Below are 25474 nucleotides of genomic sequence, written 5' to 3'. Positions count from 1 at the left end.
CCTTTCTCCACGGCAGATCTCTTAGCACAGTGCTGTGCAAACTGCCCAACATAGAAACCTCGCCGATGACTGATGCTGACGTTGCCTGTAAGGACGTGGCCCAGAAATGAGATCAAAGTCCATCTCGGGACACCAGGTCAATGTGGAGATGCAGCTTTACCAGGAAGCACCTGCCTCCAGCCCCACAAGCACAGGGAAGTAAGGGGTTGCCTCTCCTTCCCTAGTCCTCCTGGCCGGCTGGAGTCTGGCAGCTGCGGCTTGAACTCTGCTGGACCCACTAGAATGAAAGCCTCAGGTAGCTCCATCAACCAGTTAATGCAGCCAGACTGTGGCACATCTACAACACAGACATTGAACATAACCCATACATGCTATTAAAAAAGAAAAAGAAAAAGAAAAAGAAAAAAAAAAAAACAGAAGACCGTAGCTACACTGCTTTAAATACTGCATGCTACGCACTTCATGTATCAAGGGTGGATGGATGGGCGGGCGTAGAGGAGGTGGGAGGAGCCAGACACAGCCATGGCAGGACGGTGACGGCCCCCCATCTCGGTGACTACAGTTCATGATTCTGGGTTGCAGTGGCCGGTACTGATTCATCCTCTAATCACAGCCTTTCCTGACCTTAGTTGAACCCATCAGTGTGGTAGCTGGGGTGGGAGTCGGCTGTGAGCTGGGTGGTCTCTGTGGCGGACGCTGGCTGTATGACAATGGGTGTGTCTGTGGCCTCTGAAAAGTAAGCAGGCAGACTCATCGCACAGGGCAGCAGCTGGGCCGTGCATCCATCTTCACAGTCCTCACACCACAGCACTCGACCACCTGGACACTCAGTGGGGAGAGGCTACTCGCTGACCTCCACCCAGCACACTTCCTTAGTGGTCTCAGGTCACGCCAGCCCTTGGTCCTCCCCAACCTGCCTGCCACCCTCCCCGCCTTCTTGGTCCCCTGGATCTATGGCTACCACAGTTCATGGGCGGGGACAGCTCTCTGTGCCTGCTTTACCTCAAGTGTCCACGTTCACACCTCAAAAGTCCCAGCTGCCACCACAAACACTCGCGGCACAGTGTCAGTGCCCTCCTGTTTGACAAGACAGTTGACACCGTTCAGGGCCCATGCTGGCTCTGCCCCACACACACGCACAGGCCGGGGGCGGGGGGGGGGCTAGGAACTCACCCCTCTCGTCAGACTGCAGCTGCGCCTCCAGGTCCTCGGGAGACACGTAGAACTCGGTCTCCTCACCTTCAGGCGCCTTGGGCTTGCACTTCCCACAGCAGCAGTTGAAGCAGCAGCACAGACAGCAGCAGCAGTAGCAGCAGGTGAGGAGGCCACAGAAGACAAACAGGGCCTGGGGGAGAGAATGCTCAGCCTCAAGGCCACCACAGGCCACAGCCCGTGGGAGTCCAGGGGAGGAGGGAAGCCGCAGAGGATCTGCCCTGTGCTAAGGGGATGCTTTCCAGATGAAGACTTGAAAGAGTAAGGCAGGAGGGACACACAGAAGTCTTCTAAAAGGGGGAACTGATGGATGACTAGGTAAAGTAAAAACTGAGCTTCCTTTGGCTAAGAGTCATGGTATAATTCATAATCTTTGGCACTCTGCATGCGGTAAGCAAGAAAGGTGAATGAAAAATCTAAAGCGACATTTAAAGGCATCTTCTCTGCTAAGAGAAGATCCCACACACACTATGATTTCCAAGCGCTAGGCGTCAGAGCAAGTGGTATGTAATGCAAGGCTCTGGGTGATCCTCTCCATGTGCTAGGCACTGCTCTAGTCACGGCAGGGGCACAGTGGCCACACTGCACACGCAAGACCTCAAGCAAATGCACTTCCACTAGACATGAAATAGCATGCTGCCAGTGACGGCTTGCTGCCTGCCCCTTCGCCTCACCTTGGCCCACCAGCTGGAGAGCACGAAGTAGGTGTTGACATTCTCTTCCCCGAACTGCTCAGCTACGTAGAGCCCCAGCGAGCCGTACTTGTCGTAGATGTTTCTTTTCGTGGCGTCAGTCAGGATGGCATGGGCGTTGTTGATCTCCTTAAACTTGTCTGCAGCCTCTGGGTTATCAGGGTTCTTGTCAGGGTGATATTTCAGGGCAAGTTTCCTGCAAACCAAAACCATTGCCTGGCTCTATGCTGGTATCTTATTTCACACTTACCTACCAGAGTCCAGGAGAAATGTTTATCCGTTACCATTTCTACTTCCAACTTCTACTTCTAGAGGTCTAGAAGGCTAGGTCCAAAGAAGTGCCTGCCATGGTTTCAGGGGCAATATGGATCCAAAACAGGGATCGAGCCCTGAGGGAGGCAGTAAAGCTCTCAGGGGAGTCCTGCTGGTGAACTCTAGTGTCCTGGATGGCCAACTGCATACTGGCAAGCAAAATGATAATGACATTTCAGCGCAATAACATAAGAGGGCTGGGCTGGGGATGAGAATGTGCCTTAGTGGTTGAGTGTTGCCTAGTATGCATGAAGCCCTGGGTTAAATTCCTTACTGCCACATAAAAGAAAAAAAAAGAGAGGCACTGTGGCTCAAGTGGTAGCCTTGAGCAAAAGAAGCTCAGGGACAGTGCCCAGGCCCTGAGTTCAAATCCCAGGACTGGCCAAAAAAAAAAAAAAGACCACTGAAAGTGTCTAAATTGATGACGATGCCTCTCTAGGTTGGGGCTAAATTCTTTTTCTGGAGGTAGTAGGTTTGAACTCAGGGCCTCGAGCTTCCTAGGCAAGTGGGGCCAGTGCTCTACCACCTCTGCCACCCCAGAATTAAGTTGTTGAACCCCAATCAGAAGCCACACCACTCAGCATGGTGAAGCTCTGTAGCTCTGCCTGTATCTGGGGGGCGTCCACAGGTGTAGACCAGGACTTCCTGCAGACTACAAAGCTGGAAACAGCTGCCGAGTGTTTGTAAGAGAGTACCAACATCACAACTTTAAGCTACGCGAAGCACACCAGTTACATAATATAAGTTAGGAAAACATTATGTGCAATGGTTCTGGTAAAATACACATAAAGGCCCATGCATGGCCTCTTACCGATAGGATTTTTTAATGTCATCTGAGGTTGCATTCTTGTCTAGGCCAAGAACATGGTATAGTGATTCCCCGGAGGTAGAGAGTGAGCGCTGCCTCTGATCAGCCATGTTAAGTTAATCTACAAGAGAAGATAAAAAGAACATCAACAGGTATGGATTAAAAAATGCAAGCCAGGAGCCGGGTGGCAGTGGCTCACGTTCAAAATCCTAGCTACTCAGGAGGCTGAGATCTGAAGATCACGGTTCAAAGCCAGTCTGGGCAGGAAAGTCCATGAGACTCTTACCTCTGGGCTAGGAATGTAGCTTAGTGGTAGAGTGCTTGGCTAGCAAGCACGAAGCCCTGGGTTCAATTCTTCAGTACTACATAAACAAAAAAAAGCCAGAAGCAGTGCTATGGCTCAAGAGGTAGAGTGCTAAGCCTTGAGCAAAAAAAGTTCAAGGACAGTACCCAGGTCCTGAGTTCGAGCCCCAGGACTGGCAAAAAAAAAATAAAAGAAAGAGACTCTTACCTCTACTTAACCACCAGAAAATCAGAAGTGGAGCTGTGGCTCAAAGTGGTAGAGCACTAGCCTTGAGTGAAAGAGCTCAAAGAGAGTGCTCAGGCCCTGAGTTCAAGCCTACAACTGACAAAAAACAAAAAACAAAACAAAAAAACCAAGCAAGCCAAGAGCAGACAGATTTAACTCCTACCTGTGTTCAAAGAAGGAATCAAGACAGACACTGCCAGGCAACGCTGGCTCATGCTAGTAATCCTAGCTACTCAGGAGACTGAGATCTGAGGATCATGGTTCAAAACCAGCATGGTCAGAAACTCCATGAGACTCTTTTTTTTTTTTAGATTTTTTTTTTTTAAGTTTCCATGAGACTCTTATCTCCAATTAATCATCAGAAAATCCGAAGTGGCCCTGTGGCTCAAAATGGTAGAGCACTATCCTTCAACAAAAAAGCTCAGGGACAGTGCCCAGGCCCCAAATTCAAGCCTCACAACTACTAAATACATAAATAATCAAGACACGGGTTTATAATGTGTGCAGATTTCCAGCACATAAAAAAACATGGAAGCAAACCATGTGGGGCTAGGATTCTAGGTCATGTGAAGTGCCACAATACTGCTAAGAAAAGTTAAAGATGTATATTGGAATCCTTAGAGCAATCTCTACATAAATAATGCAATGAGGAGCCAGGCAATGTGGCTCATGTCTATCATCCTAGCTACTCAGGAGGCTGAGATGTGAATCAGCCTGGGCAGAAACATTTTTTTTCAAATTTTTATTATCAAACTGATGTACAGAGAGGTTACAGTTTCATACGTTAGGCATTGGATACATGTCTTGTACTGTTTGTTACCTTGTCCCTCATACCCCCCTCCCTCCTCCCCCTGGGCAGAAACATTTTGAGACTTTTTTTTTTGTCAGTCCGGGGTTTGAACTCAGGGCCTGGACACTGTCCCTGAGCTTATCTGTGCTGAAGGTTATCACTCTACCACTTGAGCCACAGCACCACTTCTGCCTTTTTCTGCTTATGTGGTACTAAGGAACTGAACCCAGGGCTTCATGCATGATGTGTGCTAGGCAAGCACTCTACCACTAGGCCACACTTCCAGTCTGAGACTCTTTATCTCCAATTAACCACCAGAAAACTGGAAGCCTTGAGTAAAAAAAGTGAAGGGAAAATTCCCTGGATGTGAGTTCAAGCCCCAGTGTAGTGCGTCCATGTACATACATACACACACAAATCCAACAACAACAACAAAAAACCCTCAACAACCCAGTGGCTGGACCGGTATGTAGCTTAATGGTAAGAAGACTTGCCTAACATATATGGAAAGGCTCAAGCTCCATCCTAAACACAGTAAAAACAAACAAAAACCCAAACACCCCCAAAGGTATAGCTAAAAAGTTTATAAAGAAAAGAAAATGATGCATGGTGTGGTGATGTACAAGTGTAAAGCCAGCTCACAGGAAGCTGAGCTGGAAGATGAGAGTTGGAAACTAGCATGAGCTACATAACAAAACAAGAAACAAGGTAAAAAGATAAAATTCAAATACAAAAGAAGCTATGAGACTGCATCTGACCAGTAAACTGCCTAGCATCCACAAGGCCTTGAGCTCAATCATTAGCAACACACACACATCACACACAAATGGAACAAATTAGTAGATGTAAACATACCAATAATGAAATTAATTCAATGAAATCTAATGAAGTAGGGTGATGTCAGAATGCATAAAAAAAAAACAAGACAATTTAGACACATGTGGAATGACCCTTTACTGATAAAATAATTTTACTTAAGAATTAGAAACCTAAGGGCTGGGAATATGGCTTAGCGGTAGAGTGCTCGCCTTGCATGCATGAAGTCCTTCCTGGCTTCCATTCCTCAGCACCACATATACAGAAAAAGCTGGAAGTGGCACTGTGGCTCAAGTGGTAGAGTACTAGCTCTGAGCACAAAGGAAGCCAGGGAGAGTGCTCAGGTCCTGAGTCCAAGCCCTAAAACTGGCAAAAAATAAAACAGAATTCTAAAACAGGAGAAAAAATGTGAGACAATTATAATTTTATCAGAAAATGAAGGCTGGGAATATCGCCTAGTGGCAAGAGTGCTTGCCTGGTATACATGAAGCCCTGAGTTCGATTCCTCAACACCACATATGCAGAAAATGGCCAGAAGTGGCACTGTGGCTCAAATGGCAGAGTGCTAGCCTTGAGCAAAAAGAAGCCAAGGACAGTGCTCAGGCCCTGAGTCCAAGCCCCAGGACTGGCCAAAAATAAAAAAATAAAAAAATAATCAGAAAATGGCAGATTATTAAAAAACAGGAAATCATGATGGGCACTGGTGGCTCATGCCTGCAATCCTAGTAACTCAGCTGAGATCTGGGGATTGGTATTTGAAGCCAGTGTGATAACCTACCTGGGGTGGGGGCGGGGGGGGGGGGAGTCCTGCCCCATGGTCGGGCATCAAAGGGGGGTCCTGCCCCATGCTGAGGTCACCATTCTGCCCTCCCACTGGGGGTCTAGACCAGATATAAGACGGCGGGGTTCTGGTGGAGGGAAAGAGACACTAAGAAGAAAGGCTCAAAGAGGTGCCTCGAGGAGCTATCCTCAGGCCTATCCTCAGGCCTGAGCCCTGGGCCTGTGGAGCAGAGAGGCCTGTGGAGAGGTCTGCAGAAAGGAGAAGTCTGTGGAAAGGAAGAAAGGATTACAACTAGCCCTCTTGGAGGCTGCTCCTAGTCCTAGGGTAGCAGGAGCAAAGCAGCTGCAGACTGACTAATAAAACTCCTTTGTCACCTTAACTGTGCCTCGGTGGATTTTCTCACTCCCAGGTCATTCATTACACCAGTCCAGGCAGAAAAGATGGTGAGATTCTTATCTCCATTTAAACACCAAAAAGCCAGAAGAGCCGCCATGGTTCAAGTGGTAGAGTGCTAGCCTTGTGTAAAAAAACTCAGAGACGGGCTGGGGATATGGCCTAGTGGCAAGAGTGCTCGCCTCGTATACATGAAGCCCTGGGTTCGATTCCTCCAGCACCACATATACAAAAAATGGCCAGAAGTAGCGCTGTGGCTCAAGTGGCAGAGTGCTAGCCTTGAGCAAAAAGAAGCCAGGGACAGTGCTCAGGCCCTGAGTCCAAGCCCCAGGAATGGCCAAAAAAAAAAAAAATATATATATATACATATATATATATATATTTTTTTTTTATGGTGCTGAGAAGAACCCTGGACCTTGCATATGCTAGGCAAGTACTTCTCAAGTTGATCTCTAAATTCAACAAAATGCTAACTCTAATCCTAGTAGGCTTTTTTCCCCTGGGTCCTGGGGCTTGAACTCAGGGCCTGGGTGCTATTCTCAAGCTTCTTTTGCTCAAGGCTAGCACTCTGCCAACTTGAACCATTTCCAGCTTTTTCTGAGCAGTTGATTGGGGATAAGAGTCTTATGAACTTTTCTGCACAAAATGGCTTTGAACCCCGATCCTCATATCTCAGCTAAGTAGCTAGGATTATAGGCATGAGCCACCAGCACCTGGCTCCCAGGAGGCTTTTTGAAGAAACTGATAAGTTGATTTAAAAGTTCACATGGAAATGAAAGAGACCTAGATTGTTATAGCAACATCAACATGAAGAACCAAGCTAGAATGTATGATAGTTGATCTGAGGACAAGACTACCTGTACTGGTGAATAAGACAGATAGCATACAAAGTAAGCATTTCTTTTTGAAATTTATAAACTCACCGTGAATAATATTGCAGTGTATCTTGTCAGCTATAGGTGGCAAAGATGCCTTTATCAAAAGGAGTCTTTTGGGGCTGGGGATATGGCCTAGTGGCAAGAGAGCTTGCCTCCTATACATGAAGCCCTGGGTTCAATTCCCCAGCACCACATATACAGAAAATGGCCAGAAGGGGCGCTGTGGCTCAAGTGGCAGAGTGCAAGCCTTGAGCAAAGAGAAGCCAGGGACAGTGCTCAGGCCCTGAGTCCAAGGCCCAGGACTGGCCAAAAAACAAAAAAAAAAAAGAAAAAAACAAAAGGAGTCTTTCTTCCTCTTCTAAAATGGGCTACTAGAATGGAAGCCGAAGCTTATTGCTTTCTACATATTTTACATAAGTTAGTATGAATTATATATAGCATTATACAGCAGTTTTTTTTTTCTTTTTCTTTTGTGTTGGTCTTGGAACTTCAACTTAGGACCTGGGTGCTGTCCCTGGGCGTTTTTTCCCCCTCAAGGCTAGTACTCTACCACTTGAGCCACAGATCCACTTCAGCTTTTTTCTGGTTAGAGGTAAGAGTCTTACAGACTTTTCTGTCTGCCTGGCTTCAAACCTCAGATGTCAGACTCTTGAGTAGCTAGGATTATAGGCATGTCATTTGATTATGAAGCTGCTTAATCAAAATTTTTTTTAACCAGTCCTGGGCTTGAACTCAGGACCTGAGGACTTTCCTTGGCTTCTTTTTGCTCAAGGCTAGCACTCTACCACTTGAGCCACAGATCCACTTCTGCCTTTTTCTATATATGTGGTGCTGAGGAATAAAACCCAGGGCTTCATGTATGCGAGATAAGCACTCTACCATATTCCCAGCCCTGTTTAATCAATTTTATTCATTCAGAATTCGTTTCCTTTTTTTCTTCAAATTGTCAGCAGTATTTAGTATCTGAAAGGATATTCAACATAATAATAATTTGGAAATGCAAACTAAAGTCACCAGATACTAAAAAACTGATGCATTCATTTATGTAAACCATCAGGCTCTGTTTTAGGAAATGTGCCCATTAGGTAATCCTGTCACTGTGGAGTTCCACAGAGCCTACCCATCTGGATGGCAGAGCCACCTTGGCCAAGGTAGGCTTGTTGATCCCAAGTTAGAAAGTATGCTACTGTAAATACAGTAGACAACTGTAACATAATGCTAAGTATTTACATAGCTAAACAAAGGAAAAGGTACAGTAGGACACAGCATAGACGATTTAAAAAGTTGTGTTAGGGTAGGAATGTGGTTTAGTGGTAGAGAGCTTGCCTAGCATGCATGAAGCCCTTGGTTCAATTCCTTAGCACCACATAAACAGAAAAGGCCAGAAGGAGAGTTGTGACTCATGTGGTAAAGTGCTAACCTTGAGCAAAAGAAGCTCAGAGACAGTGCCCAGGCCCTGAATTCAAGACCCAGGACTGGCCAAAAAAAAAAAAAAAAGAGTATAGGGAAAGAACCCTCATACACTGTTGGTAGGAACATAAAGTAGCAACCACTATAGAAATCAATATGGCAGTTCCTCAAAAGACTAAAAATTGATCTTCCTTATACCCCACTCCAACTAGGCATATATTAGAAACAGAGTATATCAATATACTAGAAAGATACCTGCATATCTATGTTTATTGCAGTACTATTTACAAAGCCAAAAGATGGCATCAGCTGAGTTGTTCAACAACAGATTAATGACTAAAGGAGATTATGTATGTATGCATACATACACATTATGGAATATCACACAGCCATCAAGAAAAATGAAGATGGATGCCAGTGGCTCATTCCAGTCATCCTAGCTCTTCAAGAGGCTGAGATCAGAGAATTATAGTTTGAAGCCATCCTGGACAGGAAAGTCCATGAGACTTTTTTTTTTTGGCCAGTCCTGGGGCTTGGACTCAGGGCCTGAGCACTGTCCCTGGCTTCTTTTTGCTCAAGGCTAGCACTCTGCCACTCGAGCCACAGCGCCACTTCTGGCCATTTTCTGTATATGTGGTGCTGGGGAATCGAACCCAGGGCCTCATGTATATGAGGCAGGCACTCTTGCCACTAGGCCATATCCCCAGCCCCGAGACTTTTTTTTTTGCCAGTCCTGGGGCTTTTCTTTTTGCTCAAGGCTAGCACTCTTACCTCTTGAGCTACAGCACCACTTCCAGCTTTTTCTGTTTATGTGGTGCTGAGGAATCGAACCCAGGGCTTCATGCATGCTAGGCAAGCACTCTACCATTAGGCCACATTCCCAGCCACTCCAGGAGACTCTTATTTCTTTTTTTTTTTGCCAGTCCTGGGCTTTGGACTCAGGGCCTGAGCACTGTCCCTGGCTTGTTTTTGCTCAAGGCTAGCATTCTGCCACTTGAGCCACAGCGCCCCTTCTGGCCATTTTCTGTATATGTGGTGCTGGGGAATTGAACCTAGGACCTCCTGTATATGAGGCGAGCACTCTTGCCACTAGGCCATATCCCCAGCCCATCTTATTTCTAATTAACTACCAAAAATCCAGAAGTGAGGGGCTGGGAATATGGCCTACCGGCAAGAGTGCTTACCTCATATACATGAGGCCCTGGGTTCGATTCCTCAGCCCCACATATACAGAAAATGGCCAGAAGTGGCGCTGTGGCTCAAGTGGCAGAGTGCTAGCCTTGAGCAAAAAAAAGAAGCCAAGGGGGCTGGGGATATAGCCTAGCGGCAAGAGTGCCTGCCTCGGATACACGAGGCCCTAGGTTCGATTCCCCAGCACCACATATACAGAAAACGGCCAGAAGCGGCGCTGTGGCTCAAGTGGCAGAGTGCTAGCCTTGAGCGGGAAGAAGCCAGGGACAGTGCTCAGGCCCTGAGTCCAAGGCCCAGGACTGGCCAAAAAAAAAAAAAAAAAAAAAGAAGCCAAGGACAGTGCTCAGGCCCTGAGTTCACGGCCTAGGACTGGCCAAAGAAAAAAATAAAAAATAAAAAATAAAACAAAAATCCAGAAGTTGTAGAGTACCAGCCTTGAACAGAAAAGGCTAAGGGGCAGTATCCAGGCCAGTATTGGACACATTTAAAAAATCTTTTTTTTTTTTTAAATAAAAACTTCCAAAAGGTTTGCCTTTCTTCCTTATGTGTATCAATAACAAATGTCAGTAATGGCTAGGGACGTTGTACTTACCTCGTATGTGCAAGAACCAGGTTCAGTCTCTGGCACCAAACGACCACCAAGCAAAAAGAAGTATAATGCTGCTGAGCCTTAAAGTTACAATAATAAAGAAGTTTTAAGCTAATCTAACATCAAGGTATCAGAGAGGAAGGAATCTAAAACCTAACCTACCAAAATGAACACAGTAAGAAGCCAAAAAGGTAAGTGCATGACAGTTGGATAACTAGCATTTTTCAGGTAATGATAAGGTTTGTATCCATGTATTTTGGCAATAAACACATTCTACCCTTATGACTCACAAAACTAGTGAAATACCAGTGTTTCAAGATTAGCCACTACTCGAAGGTGATCACTCAAACAAACTGCCTCTCTCCAGGACTCTCCAGAACTCTCCAGGACTCACATCCTTGCCTAGAATCTCAAGTTTCCCAAACTATAAACCATGCCAGTGGTATAATTGATGACAGAGGAGTAAAAACAAAACCCTATACTCTGAAGCCCTTCTAAATCTATTCTATATTGCCACGTCCTATCAGAGTGTTCCCTAAGTTATTGTCAAATTAATTTTATCAGTAGTGATTTGTGGTCCAGAAACCTAATTAAAGATTTTAAGTAAATTGACGCTTAGAATATATTAACTGAAAAGGAAAAAAAAAAAAACAGGTCAGAAATTAAGCAAAATAACTATAGATCCAAGTTTATTTTTTCCTGGAAACTCAAACTTGAACTTGGTACCTGACACTTTTGCTCATTGGCTGGTACTCTACCACCAAAGCCATATATCCGACCCTAGACCTGTATTTAAATACAAGGAGAAAACAAAACAAAACAAAACCCAAAATCTGGTACCTTCCCCCAAAGCTCTTACTCTGGAAGTTATCTATGAACTTTGTAAGAAGTTGTCAAAAGATCCTGTTCACTCTCTTCCACTGAACACTAAACATTTCTGGCCTCTCAGTCCTGCCCACACAGCAGAGAAAAAAGTGCTAGTGCAAACAGCAGGAAAATGAATCCAGGGAGCTGGAAATGTGGCTTAGTGGTAGAGTGCTTGACTAGCATGCATGAAGCCCTGGGTTCGATTCCTCAGTACCACATAAACAACAAAAAGCCAGAAGTGGTGCTGTAACTCAAGTTTAAGTGGTAGAGTGCTAGATGAGTAAAAAGAAGTCAGGAACAGTGTTCAGACCCTGAGTTCAAGCCCCAGGACTGGCAAAAAGAGAAAAGGAAAGAAAAAAGGGGAGAGGGAGGGGGAAGGAATAAGGAAGCTGTGCACTGGTGGGGCTCTTGCCTGTAATCTTAGCTACTTATGAGGCTGAGATCTGAGGACTGGGGATCAAAGCCAGCCTGGGGAGCAAAGTCCATGAGACTCTTTTGCAGTTAAACAGAAAAAACTGGACATGGCACTGTGGCTCAAGTGGCAGAGTATTAGCCTTGAGCCAAAGGAGCGCAGGGACAGTGTGCCCAGGCTCAGAGTTGAAGACCTGGCAAAAAAACAAACAAACGTGATTGCAATCTTATTAGAATAGTGTGGGTTAACATACTTCAAAAAAATTCTACAAGGGGCTGGGAATATGGCCTAGTGGCAAGAGTGCCTGTCTTGTATACATGAAACCCTGGGTTCAATTCCCCAGCCACCACATATATAGAAAACGGCCAGAAGTGATGCTATGGCTCAAGTGGAAGAGTGTAGCCTTGAGCAAAAAGAAGCCAGGGACAGTGCTCAGGCCCGAGTCCAAGGCCCAGGACTGGCAAAAATAAATAAATAAATAAAGTCTACAAGAGTCCAAGGTTCCAAGAAGTGCAAATGCTATCTTTGCCTGTTGGTTTGTAATGGTGACAAAATGATCTACCCTGACTGTGGGTCAGGCTCCCACTGTATGGTGGACTGAATGATCCAACAGGGCAGGTTCTGACACTTTAGATATATAACGGAGAGGTCAGAGTTCATGAAATGTTACAGATGACAGAAGTATTCCAAGAGAACACATTCTGAGACAAAACTGGCAAAAGAGGGTGCACCAGTGTTCCCACGCTCAGTCACTGGTCATGGGCTGCTCTAGGGAGATACAGCTGGCCTCTATGTCCTACATCTGGATTGCCTTTTTAGGGTGTTTGTGCCAGTTTGGGGGCTTGGACTCAACATCCAGGCACTGTCCCTTGAGTTTTCTGCTCAAGCCTAGTACCTTACCACTTGAGCCAGAGTTCTATTTTGGCATGCGCACGCGTGCGTGTATGTGTATGTGTGTATGTTTAAATGGAGATAAGGTCTTACAGACTCTCCTGCCCAGGCTGGCTTCAAACCATACATAATCCTAAGGTCTTAGCTTCTTGAGTAGTGAAGAGTACAGAAATGAACTACAAGCACCTGGCTGTATTGTAGCAGATAAACAGCAGTTCACAGTGACTACAACTCTTGTCTAGAATGAAGTAATCCTATCAAATCTAGTATATAAAAAAAGGTGCACCAATTAAAGTATGACAAATTGAGTGTAAGACATGGCTAATCAGATGTGTCTAAAACTGAGCTATAACCACTTAGACTATTGCTGTATGCCTGTCTATAAATATTTCCTGTCTAATTGCTGGGTGGAGTTCCCTGCACCTTTATTGGCTCAGGGTGTTGCCCAATTCACAAATCATTTTTTTTCTTAAACTACTCAACCTAATTTGCCTATTACTCACAAGGACTTGTGAGCCTGTTTTGATCAAGTGTTTTGTATTTTTACTATTATTGAGTAGTGGTACAAAGAGGTTACAATTCAGTAAGTCAGATTATGAGTACAATGTTGATCAAGTGTTTTAAACCTTCACTATTCTCTTTATGGTTGGTTGTAGTGCTTGACCTCAGGGCTTGAGTGTTGTCTCCGAGCTTTTGTGCACTACCACTTGAGCCACAGCTCTACTTCCTAGTTTTTGGTAGTTAATTGAAGAGAAAAGTCCCACACTTTACTGCTCTGGCTCCAAACCTTGTTTCTCAGATCTCAACCTCCTGAGTAGCTAGGATTACAGGAGTGAGCCAATGATACACAGCTTATGGGAAGTGACATCTATTTAGTTAGTTGGTCGTGGGCTTGAACTCTGGGCTTGGGTACTGTCCCTGAGCTCTTCAGCTCAGGGCTAGCGCTCTACACCACTTGAACAACAGTGCCACTTCTGGTTTTCTGGTGGTTAACTGGAGATAAGAGTCTCACAGACTTTCCTGCTAGGGCTGGCTAAAACCTTGATCCTCAGATCTTAGCCTCCAAGTAGCTAGGATTATAGGCATGAGCCACCGGCACCTGGTGGGAAGTGACATTTCTAACAGTACAGTGATCCCCCAACTATCACAGTACACTCCAGAGACCTGAGCAATAGCTGAAAATCTTACAAAGTAGTAGTGTTATACAGTTGTCTCTCGCTATGTCATGGTTCACTAATTGCTACTTCATGGATTTTCACCTATCACAGAGGTCTCTGGAACATAACTCCTGCCATAGGTGAGGGATCACTATTTATGTATTTTTTTTAAAAAAACACCGCAATACAGTGAAGCCACAATAAGTGAGGGACAACTATACCCTAAAAGGTAAGTAGGAAAAGCACTTAAACACTATCAGTTGTTCATGCTTGTAATCCTAGGTTGTTGGAAGGATGAGAACAAGAGAATAGAGATGGGCTAGGAATATGGCCTAGTGGCAAAAGAGTACTTGCCTTGTATATATGAAGCCCTGGGTTTGATTCCTCAGCACCACATATGTAGAAAATGGCCAGAAGTAGCGCTGTGACTCAAGTGGTAGAGTGCTAGCCTTGAGCAAAAAAAGAAGCCAGAGACAGTGCTCAGGCCCTGAGTACAAGCCCCAGACTGGCAAAAAAAAAAAGAGAGAGAGACTAGAGATTATTCAAGGCCAAACTGGGCAAAAACATTCTCAAGACCCTGTTTTCTCCAACCCAGATGCCCCTCCACAGACGAATGGATCCAAAAAATATGGTACTTATACACAATGGAATACTACATAGCGATGAGGAATGGTGAAATATTGTTATTTGCAGGGAAATGGTCGGAACTCGAACAAATAATGTTGAGTGAGACAAGCCTAGAACACAGAAAACAAAGGGGCATGATCTCCCTGATATATGACTGTTAACAAAGGGAGACGGAGAGACAGTAGAGACCAAGTCTGTGAATACTGTATATGTTCTTGATACATTGTATATTGCATATATGTCAACCTGACCTAGACAAGGGATAGAAAAACAGGTTGTAAGATATCATAAGAAATGTACACACTGCCCTACTATGTAACTGCACCCTCTTTGCACAACACCTTGTAAAAAAATTTATGTCCAATTAATAAAAAAAAAAAAAAAGACCCTGTTTTCTCAACCCGCAGCTGAGTAAAGTAACATGCATCTGTCACCTCAGAAAAGTCCTAGGACTCCATCTCTATGTTGGAAGCTGGAGTGTTGACAGTAAACCTAAACATAGGTAGACCATGGCTCAGACTCACCACAGTGAGAAGTATGACTTATCCTACAAATAAACAGTGAAAACAGGGCTGAAGGTGTGGTGCAGAGGTATTATACCAGCCTAACAAGTGCAAGGTAATGAGTTCAAACTCCAGTACTGAAAAAAAAGGTTATTAGAAAATGTATATTCCTTATGAAGCTTACCAGATCAGATTTCCAGAAATGAGGTACTTGTTTCACTGAGGCTATTCCAAACATCTGGCATTAAGCAAAGCGAACTGAAGTAACTGAGTCACTTTGGTCAAAAGTATTACTGACTGAAGGCAGCCAGATCCTTCTCCACAGGAAAATAATCAAACAGCTACTGGAAGGCCTATGCTTTTAATCACTGAAACCAGAGTATCTCACACTCTCATAAACTCTGATGGAACTCAGTAATACAAGGCTTTAATCCATATGGCCAAAGCATATATTCACCAAGTAAAAGAAATCCTTCTTGACCCAACTGATGACAGCCAGACCCTCTCATGATCCAGAATCCAGAAACTGTATCTTCTAGAATTGACACTAGAAAAAGACTGCCCTCGAACTCCATATTGAAGGGACTATAACAAGTTCTCTGCAACAGAACTCCAGGACCTTGTCTTGAACCCACATCCCTCAAACAGAGCTTCATGGTCTGTCTTGAACCTACATACTGAAACACAAGTTTGGGGTGAGGGGCATATCCAAAATCCTAGAATATTTATCTGTTGGAAAGTTGTTTTTTTTTCTCTTTTTCTCCAGTTGTGGGACTTGAACTCAGGCCCTATCATTGAGCTTTTTCACTCAAAACTAGTCTAGCTCTACCACTTTGAACCACAGGGAGCTAAGAGTCTCTTCCTGCCTGGGCTGGCTTTGAACCACGATCCTCAGATCTCAGCCTCCTAAGTAGCTAGGATCACAGGTGTGAGCCACCAGTGCCCAACCTGTGAGACCTGTCCTAGCCTTGAGCGAAAAAGCTCAGGGACAGAACTCAGGCACTGAGTTCAAGCCCTGAGACTGGCACGCCCCCATCATGTTTTTACTCATGTGAAAGTTAGACTTAAAAAGCATACATGTTGGGGGGGAGGGAAGGGGGGGAGGGAGGGGGGCATGAGGGACAAGGCAACAAACAGTACAAGAAATGTATCCAACGCCCAACGTATGATACTGTAACCTCTCTGTACGTCAGTTTGAAAATAAAAATTTGAGAAAAAAAAAAAAGATTTAAAATACAAAAAAAAAAAGCATACATGTTTATAGACATGTGTATAAACACATACATATACATGCATACATACATACACACACACACACACACAGAATGAATCTAACTAAAGGATTACTCTCTCTCTCTTCTTCTCCCCCTTCCCCCACCCCCTCACAGGGTCTCACTATGTAGCCCAGTCTAGGCTGGCCTGAAACTTGCAATCCTCTTGCCTCAACCTCCCAAGTGCTATGATTATGAGTGCTGTGCTATCATGCCCTGCAAAAATATTTTCAAAGATGATTTTATTTTTTGTCCTAGGGATTGAGCCCAGTACTCCACACATCTTGGTCAAGTGCTCAACCACCAAGCTACACCCCAAGTCCCTTTAAAATGAATTTTAATAAAATAAAAAGGAGGAGATGAAACAAACATGAGAATGCTAGCAGCACTACAAACCGGGAAGAAAATGCTTTGAGTGTGTTGGTTGGTAACTCTAGTTAGAATTACTTAACTATGCAAGATGATGCAAGAGAAAAAGGCTACACCAACAGAAATGTTTTAGGAGGGGATTCTACAAATTCTGTGTTTTTACGTTCACATAAATGATGGCATTATTTGTGCTTATTCTTTCAATACTGTATCTTCACACTAGAGAACATGTGTTAACTCAGTTTCCTTAGCTGTAAAATTGGGTAACAGCTAGCTCGCAAGGCTGTCTTAAGTACTATGGCTAAGCATATGTTAAGTAACCTTTGCCTGCTCAGCAAGCCACTAAGTCTATCACTTAGGAGTGTTTGCCCTTTAAGGGACTGCTCAGTGAATTCCTAAGAAAACACAGTTTCAAAGAGGGGGCACTTTTAGAGATACTGCAGTCATTCTGCCAAGGAAGACCTTTTCAGTTGTTACCTCAGGTTTAAACTAGAGCCAGCCAGGTATGGTAGTTCATGCCTGTAATCCTAGCATTGAAAAATGCTGAGGCAGGAGGATTTGAGGCCAACCTGGGCTATACAGCAAAACTTCCTATTAAAAAAAACAAACAGCTAGGTGTTGGTGGCTCACGCCAATAATCCTGGCTACTCAGGAGGACTGTGGTTCAAACCTAAGCCTGGCAAGAAATTTCTTAAGACTATTATCTCCAATCAACCATCAGAAAACTGGAAGTAGAGCTGTGGTTCAGAGTCGGTAGAGTGCTAACCTTGAGCAGAAAAGCTCAGGAACAGTGTTCAGGCCCTGAGTTCAAACCTCATGACCACCACCATAAAAATATTAGACTAGATTGTGGGTCCCCCCCCCTCAAAATTTCTGTGCTTGGGGCTGGGAATATGGCCTAGTGGCAAGAGTGCTCACCTCGTATACATGAAGCCCTGGGTTCGATTCCCCAGCACCACATATATAGAAAATGGCCAGAAGTGGTGATGTGGCTCAAGTGGCAGAGTGCTAGCGCTCAGGACCTGAGTCCAAGCCCAGGACTGGCAAAAAAAAAAAAAAAAAAAAAAAAAAAAAAAAATTCTATGCTTAATTTTGAGATTAAAAGTATGAGTCCAATATAGTCCAATCAAAACCTTTGCCGGAAATACATTTTCAATTAATCTTTTTTCTTGTCAGTCCTGGTGCTTGAACCCAGGGTGGGCTCTGTCCCTGAGTCTCTCTATGCTCAAGGATAGTGTTCTACCACTTGAGCCACAGTGCCACTTCCGGCCTTTTCTGTTTATGTGGTATTGAGAAATCGAACCCAGGCTTCATGCATGCTAGGCAATATCTCTACCACTAAGCCACTTTCCCACCTCAGCTAATCTTAAAAGATGTTAAAAAGCAGTAATTCTAACTACTCAAGAAGCTGAGATCCACAGGATCACTGTTCAAAGCAGCCCATGCAAAAAAGTTGTTGAGACTCTATCTCCAAAATAACCAGCAAAAAATCAGCACAGAGGTATGACTCAAACAGTAGAGTAGACTTGTCAGGCCAGCAAGTGCAAAGCCCTGAGTTTAAACCTGTTACTAGGAAAGATAAAAAATAAATAAAAAAAGGTATCAACTAGTTTCATGTATTCTAAGATGTTTACTTGTCTGCTAATACCTCATGCCTACTATCCTTGCTACTCAGGAGGCTGAGATCTAAGAGGAAAAGTAGAGAAGAGAAATCCAGGAAGGCTGTCTACTTGAACACCAAACATGTGCTAGGCTACTAATCCCTTCCTGTAACAAGAGAAAATAAAAGGCAAGCAGTGAGTGGCACTCTGCAGAGCTCAAACCACATCTCCTGAGTGGGCTCAGATCTCCCTTTAGATGAGGACTGTCAGAAGGAAAATCCAGTCTTGGGAATCCTAGGTCCCTGAATTCAGCCCTTGGCCTTTGAGGTGACTCAGAATTATTACATGATGGGGTATTTTGGTTATGTTCCTATTTCTCCAGAATACAATTTCCACTCTATGTGATAAAAAAGGGCAGCCTCATAAGGCAGGAGAGCTGGCCACATTTCTTTCTCAGAGACAGCCAGAAGGGCAGGACACAAATGACAAGAGGGCACAGGCAAATTAGCATTCCAACCCTCTGACTCACCATGATAACTGTATATATAACCAATAGGAAAGTATGCCACATAAAACAATCAAGGAGGAGCCAAAGACTGCACATTTCACCTTGTAAGCAGTATTTGCTAGTAATACATGACCAATGTACAGTCACCAGTGCAATAAAATTACAAATAATCCATTATGAACAATAAGATTCACTCACAGGGCAGGGAATGTGGCTTAGTGTTAGAGTGCTTGCCTCACATGCATGAAGCCCTGGGTTCCATTCCTCAGCACCACATAAATAGAAAAAGGGCACTGTGACTCAAGAGGTAGAGTGCTAGCCTTGAGAAAAAGAAGCCAGGGACAGTGCTCAAGCTGTGAGTTCAAGCCCCAGGACTGGCCAAAAAAAAAAAAAAATTCCCTTACAGATTCAAGGGGATTCTCTGAAATTCACTATGTATCACAAAATTTTAAAATATTGAGTTTTGTATGTCGGAAATGAATGATAAAATTGTCATAGAATTAAGTCTAATAGGTCACTTACCTAAAATGAAGAGCAATTTTGGAGTGAAGTGAAATCTTAAGTGTATACAGACCAATCCTGAAGAGGAAACTGACCACAATAGAATTTTTCATGACTTAAGACTCCCAAAGGATTAGATTATTGCTAAGAATTTCTTTCTTTGTTGTTTTTTTTTTTTTTTTTTTTTGGCCAGTCCTGGGCCTTGGACTCAGGGCCTGAGCACTGTCCCTGGCTTCTTCCCGCTCAAGGCTAGCACTCTGCCACTTGAGCCCCAGCGCCGCTTCTGGCCGTTTTCTGTATATGTGGTGCTGGGGAATCGAACCTAGGGCCTCGTGTATATGAGGCAGGCACTCTTGCCACTAGGCTATAACCCCAGCCCGGAATTTCTTTCTTTGAAGAATGAAATGCTATACTTCATTTCTTCAGTTTCAACGTGAAGTATTAATGTCTGCAAAACTCTGAAAATTTAAAGCAATGGCTCATGCCTGTAATCCTAGCTACTCAAGAGGCCTAGATTTGAGGACTGAGGTTCGAAGCCACAAGCCGGACATGGTGTTGTGGCTCAAGAGGTAGAGTGCTAGCCTCAAGCAAAAAGAAGCCAGGGACAGTGCTCAGGTGAGTCCCAGGACTGGAAAAAGAAATGCAGGCAGGGGTGGGAGTGGGGGCAGAAGCAAGCAAACATGCAAGGCCAGTTGTTGGTGGGTCATGCCTATAATCCTAGCTATTCAGGAATTGAGATCTGAGGATAGTGGTTCAAAGTCTGTCTGGACTGACAAGAGAAGTCCATGAGACTCTTATCTCCTATTAACCACCAAAAAGCCAACTGTGGAGCTGTGGCTCAAAGACTAGAGCACTAGTCTTGAGCAAAAAACACTCATCAAGGGGCTGGGGATATAGCCTAGTGGCAAGAGTGCCTGCCTCATATACACGAGGCCCTAGGTTCGATTCCCCAGCACCACATATACAGAAAACGGCCAGAAGCGGCGCTGTGGCTCAAGTGGCAGAGTGCTAGCCTTGAGCGGGAAGAAGCCAGAGACAGTGCTCAGGCCCTGAGTCCAAGGCCCAGGACTGGCCAAAAAAAAAAAAAAAAAAAAAAACACTCATCAACAGTGCCCAGGCCCCAAGTTCAAGCCCCAGGACAAGCATGTGTACCCCTCCACACACCAAAAAAAAAAAAAAGAAAGAAAGAAAGAAAGGAAAACTAAAGCAACATTTGTTTCTAACAACACTCAGGGCTTTGTGCTTGCTAGAAAGGCACTCTTATCACTAATCCATTCCTCCAGCTGCATTTTATTTCTAAGGACTTGTTCCTACTAAGTACCATGCATGAAGAACAAAGCAGAACACATTTTTTTCATTAACATGACATATTCAAGTTAATGCAAGGTGTCAGGAGAGATAAAATCTACACTAAAGGTTGTTGGGTAATCTAATCCTTAAATCTTCGAGGTTGAATAGTGACTGATAACAGGCTAACAGCTAATCCTCATCAGAAGATGCCATCATCTGAAGCATCCTGGCACAACAGTCCAGGCTCTTAGATCAAGGGAATCTTAGTATTTTCATAACGATATCACCATTTTTTAGCACCTTTGTCACTTCTATTTAGAAAGCAGCCAGTGAGATATCTTTTCATTGTATTTCTTGCTTCACCAACAGGAAGGCAGAGTGGGGTCCATTACCCTCATTTTACAGTCCTCAGAGGCCCAGGGACTGAAGGAGCTCGAATTGCATCAGCTCTTGTCTCAACTTCTTTCAGGAAGAAAAAGCTAGCAATTTTTGCTGATGTAGAGGAAGGATTGAGACAGAGCAGAAAGTGTGTTGACAAAATATCTAATTCCCTGGACATATCACCAGGACTCTACAGTATAGAATGATAAGCTTCAAGTTAAGATGTTAAGAGTGCTATTTTTTTTTGGGGGGGGGTGAGGGGGTTGGCAAGCGTGTTACACTTAAGCCACCACTCCAGCCCTTTTCTGAGATAGTGTCTCTTTTTTTGTGAGCCTACACTATGATCTTCCCATTTACACCTCCTAATGTGTAGCTTATTAATGTCAAGCTTATTCTGTTGAAATGGAGTCTGGTGAGATTTTTTGCCCAGACTGGCTTAGAACTGCAATCCTCCAGATCTCAGCCTCCTAAATAGCTGAGGTGACAAGCAGCACCCCCAAACTCTACTACTGATTCAGATAGTATCTTGTGAACTTTTAGCTCCAACTGGCTTTGAACTGTAATCTTCCCAATCTCTGCCTCCTGAATAGGAATGCCTATGTGAGCCAACATGCACAGCTGCATGTCACATGTGTAACTACACCCAGACTGGCCCTCAAGAGCAGCACTGATTCTATGCTTCATCATTTCCATACAAACACCTCTAACTAGTCCCCTGAAGATTCAGAGGGTTTGTTTCCTCACTAGAGAAAAACATGCTTTCCCCACAGTGTTACATAGTACAAACTCCACATACCACACTCATCTTTTTTGTGTTGGTTCTAGGTCTTGAACTCAAATCCCTTATGCTTGTTCAATTTGCTTGCTCACCTTGCTTGCCTGGCTGGCTCTCTAACCACTTGAGCCATAAGTTTCCAGCCTAGCTAGAGCCAAGTTAATTGAGATGAGTCTCCTAGACTTTCTGCCTGGGCTAGCTTTGAATCACAATCTTCCAGAGTTCAGCCTTCTGAGTGGCTAGGATTACATGTGTGTCACACCATAGACCTGCTTTATACTCACCCTATTTTCTGACTTTAAAGGCAAACTTTAGATAAAACTTGTAACTTATCACAATGTCCAGCCTCCTGAATTTCAGACATATATTCAGTAAACACCTACTGAGAATCTATTATGTATTCCATCTATACGAGCTCTAAAAGTTCACCAGTTATGGGATTCAGCATGATAGAAGTGGTCAATTAAATCAGAAGAAACCTGGTTCAGAAGCCCTGAGTTCAAGTTCCAGATAGATTATTATCAGTAGAGGGACCCTGAGCAGGAGCTGGGGATGTGGCTTAGCCTTAGAGTGCTTGCCTCGCATGCATGAAGCCCTGGGTTCGATTCCTCAGCACCACAAACACAGAAAAAGCCAGAAGTAATGCTGTGGCTCAAGAGGTAGAGTGCTAGCCTTGAACAAAAAGAAGCCAGAGACAGGGCTCAGGCCCCGAGTCCAAGGCCCAGGACTGAGGGTGGGGAAAAAAGTCAAGAAACCCAGAGCAAGGCAGATTGCCAGGGTAGCTCTACAACAGAGCCCAGAGGCAAATGGGTCTCATGAGCTCAAATGATGCAGTATTATGTTCAACCTCTGAGAACATATTACAAAATTATCTTCAGGAACACAAGGAAATCTACTCACTAAGTCTAGATGGGCAGAAACTGAAGGTCCTGGAAAGAACTCCAGAATCCTTCAGACCCAGAGAAGAGAAGGTTCTGCTGGACTTTCACAGCATCCCAGTAATAATCTTCCAATTGAGAGCATCGGGAACTGCTTACTCTTATGCAGTGAGTGAGTGTAATCTCAGTGTGCAGGGGGGTTGTAGCAGGAGGATTTCAAGTTCCAGGCCAGCTTGTGCTATAAAGCAATACCAAAAAAAAAAAAAAAAAAGGCTTCAGAAGAACTAAGAGCCAGGGGGATGAACCCGCTCTACCTCATCCAATCACCCCAAGCCACAACAGAATGCAGGCAACCAAAGACAAAATTCCTAAGAGCACTTTTAATTTTGAGCCAGGCATCAGTGCCAGTGGCTCTTGCCTGTAATCCTAGCTACTGAAGAGGCTGAGATTTGAAGTTTGTGGTTTGAAGTTAGCCCAGGCAGGAAAAGTCCATGAGACTTTATCTCCTATTAAACACCCAAAAGCCAGAAGTAAAGCTCAAGCTCAAAGGGTAGAACACTAGCCTTGAGCCAAAAAGCCAAGAAACACAGCCAGGCCTGAATGAAATTCAAGCCCTAGGAGCAGTGTGTGCGCATATGCATGCATGTACACATGCACACACACAAACACACACACACTTTTGAACAGATTTACAGGAAAACCCTAAACACCTTTCTGACCCCCTTTTAATTGGTTGGCCTTTCTCCAATAGGTAGGAGGGAGTTAGTTCCTTTCTGGGGACATGTGGCACTTACTTTCCATATACCTTTCAGAAGCCCTCTACTCATCCACAATGCTTCCAGGTGACAAGGCCATCACACAGCACTGCTACTGTTAAGCTCATTTCTTTTTTTTTTTTCTTTTTTTTTTTTTTGCCAGTCCTAGACTTGGACTCAGGGCCTGAGCACTGTCCCTGGCTTCTTTTTGCTCAAGGCTAGCACTCTGCCACTTGAGCCACAGCACCACTTCTGGCCTTTTCTATATATGTGGTACTGGGGAATCGAACCCAGGGCTTCATGTATATGAGGCAAGCACTCTTGCCACTAGGCCACATTCCCAGCCCTGTTAAGCTCATTCATTTCTATTGCATTCAATGAATATGTACATTATTATGTGCCAGCAACTGTTCTTTGAAAAAATAATCTCTCATGGATCTTACCTAATAGAAAAATGTTAAACAGATTAGATAGGACACTAGCAAGATCCTAGTGCTGTAAGAAAATTAGGCAGGGCAGGGAGACAAGTAGGAGGTGTAAAGGAAGTGGAACTGTGGCTAAAGTGGTAGAGATCCAGTTCTTGAGTGAAAAAGCCAAGTAAGAGAGCAAGGCCCTGAGTTCAAGCCCTACTGCCAAAACAAAACAACAACAAGCAAAAAAAAGAAATAGGAGATGGAAAGAAGAAATTATAAGTAGAGGAATTGGGGATGCCTTAAGAGTCCAAGACGGAATTGAGTGTTCCAGGAAGACCCTGAGATGGAGTCTTCAATTTGTTCAGGGATCAGCAAGGAGACTGCTGAAGCAGAGGCAAGTGAGTCAGAGGTGAAGAACTTGCAGAGATTGACAGGCTGCCCCAACCCTGCATCCGGAGGTCGTAGTAGCTCCCTACCTGGCAACCACACAGCCAGCCAGAGCCTCTCGGGGCCCTACAATACTGACAGAGGTGAGAGAAGTTGAAACACACCAGGTTCGAAACTTTCCCAAAGCTTTTTGGTCCTCCTGGCTTGAAATGTGATTTGACTGATGACTCTTCCGTTAAGTCAATGGGGTATTTTTTTTTAAGAAACAAATAAATGTCAAAACATCATAGAACCGTGACAACCGTGCCAAGACACGCTTTGTCATTAAAACAGGTTACATTTTGAAACTGACAGAGCCTTTCAGGATTTTCCCAACCGGTTAGCGTCCAATGCTCAACCCAAATCTCCAAGTTCAAGCCAGAAAACAAAATAAAACTGAAACTTCTGCTTCCTTTTCCCCTAAGACAAAACGGAACGAACTGCGAGAAATCACTCTGGGACACCAGGAAATGAAGCTCTTAATCCAATCACTTATCACAAGTCGGAGCCCGGACGGCGAGGTCCTAACGCTCTCCCCACAGGGCGACTTCCACCCCGCCTGAAACGTCGTCGAGAAGAAGGGGAACGCGGCTTTCGGGTAACGCTTAGAATGACAACCAGAAGGACGACTGCGGCTCCGGGTGCGGCCGGGTCTGCGTCTCGGGCCCTCGCGGGGGCGGCCGCGCGCGGGCCCGGCCGGCCCGGAAAGCCGGGAGCCGCCCCGCCCCCGCGCCAGGCCTGGCCAGGCCTCGCCGGGCCTCGCGTCGCCCGGGCCCGGCCGCGAAGGCAGGCCCGGCCGGCCCCGCTGCCCTCGTCGCCCGCACAGGGTGGCCGCCATTTCCGGCCGCGGCTGGCCGGCCCCCCCGGCTCGCCCCTCCGCGCGCCGCCCTCACGGCCCGGCCCTCGCCCCGCAGCCGCGGCCCCGCTCCCTCGCCTCCGGCCAGATCCCCGCGGCTCTCACCGGTCGGACTTGGGGCTCGCCCGGCCGGCCCGCAACAGCTCACCTGTTCTACCGCCCGCCCGCCGGCTCCGCGGATCCGTCGCCGCTCCGCGGCGCTGCTGGGCGGCCTGTCGACACGCTCTTCAGCCAGTGGAACCCGAGCGGCCGAGGGGGCGGCGAGGCGGCAGCGGCGGCGGCGGCGGCGGCGGCGGCAGAGGGCGCGGGAGCAGCACCGGCGGCGGCAGGGACGCGCACGCTCACGCACGCACCCGCACTGGCGCGCGCGCCCCCGAAAAGACGTGGGCCGCCGGCCGCGCACGCGCCCGAGCGCCAAACGGAGGCTCTGCCCACGCGGAGGAGGGGCTCCGTATGACAGCTTAGAACCCAGACCCCGCCTACTTAGGGGCGGGGCCTCAGCTGATAGCCAACCGGCAATGTTTCCGGGCGCTCCCGCCGCGTAGCAGGGCGGACCAGGTCTGGGGGATGGGAGGTGATACAGAGCCTGCCT

The 25474-nt window shown here is 45.5% G+C and overlaps 1 protein-coding gene across 3 annotated transcripts; it reads right to left on the bottom strand.

Annotated features, from left to right (window-relative positions):
* Positions 1-420: 420 nt before the first annotated feature.
* Dnajc5 (DnaJ heat shock protein family (Hsp40) member C5) lies at positions 421-25222 on the bottom strand. 3 transcript variants are annotated; one of them, XR_007211382.1, is made up of 6 exons: positions 25031-25222; positions 3028-3145; positions 1887-2100; positions 1174-1345; positions 1003-1077; positions 421-729 (listed from the first exon to the last, which is right to left on the bottom strand). XR_007211382.1 is itself a non-coding variant. In XM_048349769.1 (5 exons), the coding sequence occupies exons 2-5, from the start codon at positions 3132-3134 to the stop codon at positions 626-628; spliced, it is 597 nt and encodes a 198-aa protein (XP_048205726.1). In that variant the 5' UTR covers positions 3135-3145; positions 25031-25220; the 3' UTR covers positions 421-625. The 3 variants fall into 3 exon arrangements, 2 of the variants coding, with proteins under 2 accessions (XP_048205726.1, XP_048205728.1); XM_048349769.1 differs by lacking the exon at positions 1003-1077 and having other exon boundaries at positions 25031-25220; XM_048349771.1 differs by lacking the exons at positions 1003-1077; positions 25031-25222 and adding an exon at positions 24152-24581.
* Positions 25223-25474: the final 252 nt, after the last annotated feature.

This window comes from Perognathus longimembris, chromosome 6 (genome assembly GCF_023159225.1).
Source record: "Perognathus longimembris pacificus isolate PPM17 chromosome 6, ASM2315922v1, whole genome shotgun sequence".
In the NCBI taxonomy this organism is placed as follows: domain Eukaryota; kingdom Metazoa; phylum Chordata; class Mammalia; order Rodentia; family Heteromyidae; genus Perognathus; species Perognathus longimembris.
Note: the sequence above shows the minus strand (reverse complement) of the source record. Positions and strands in the feature narration are given on the sequence as shown.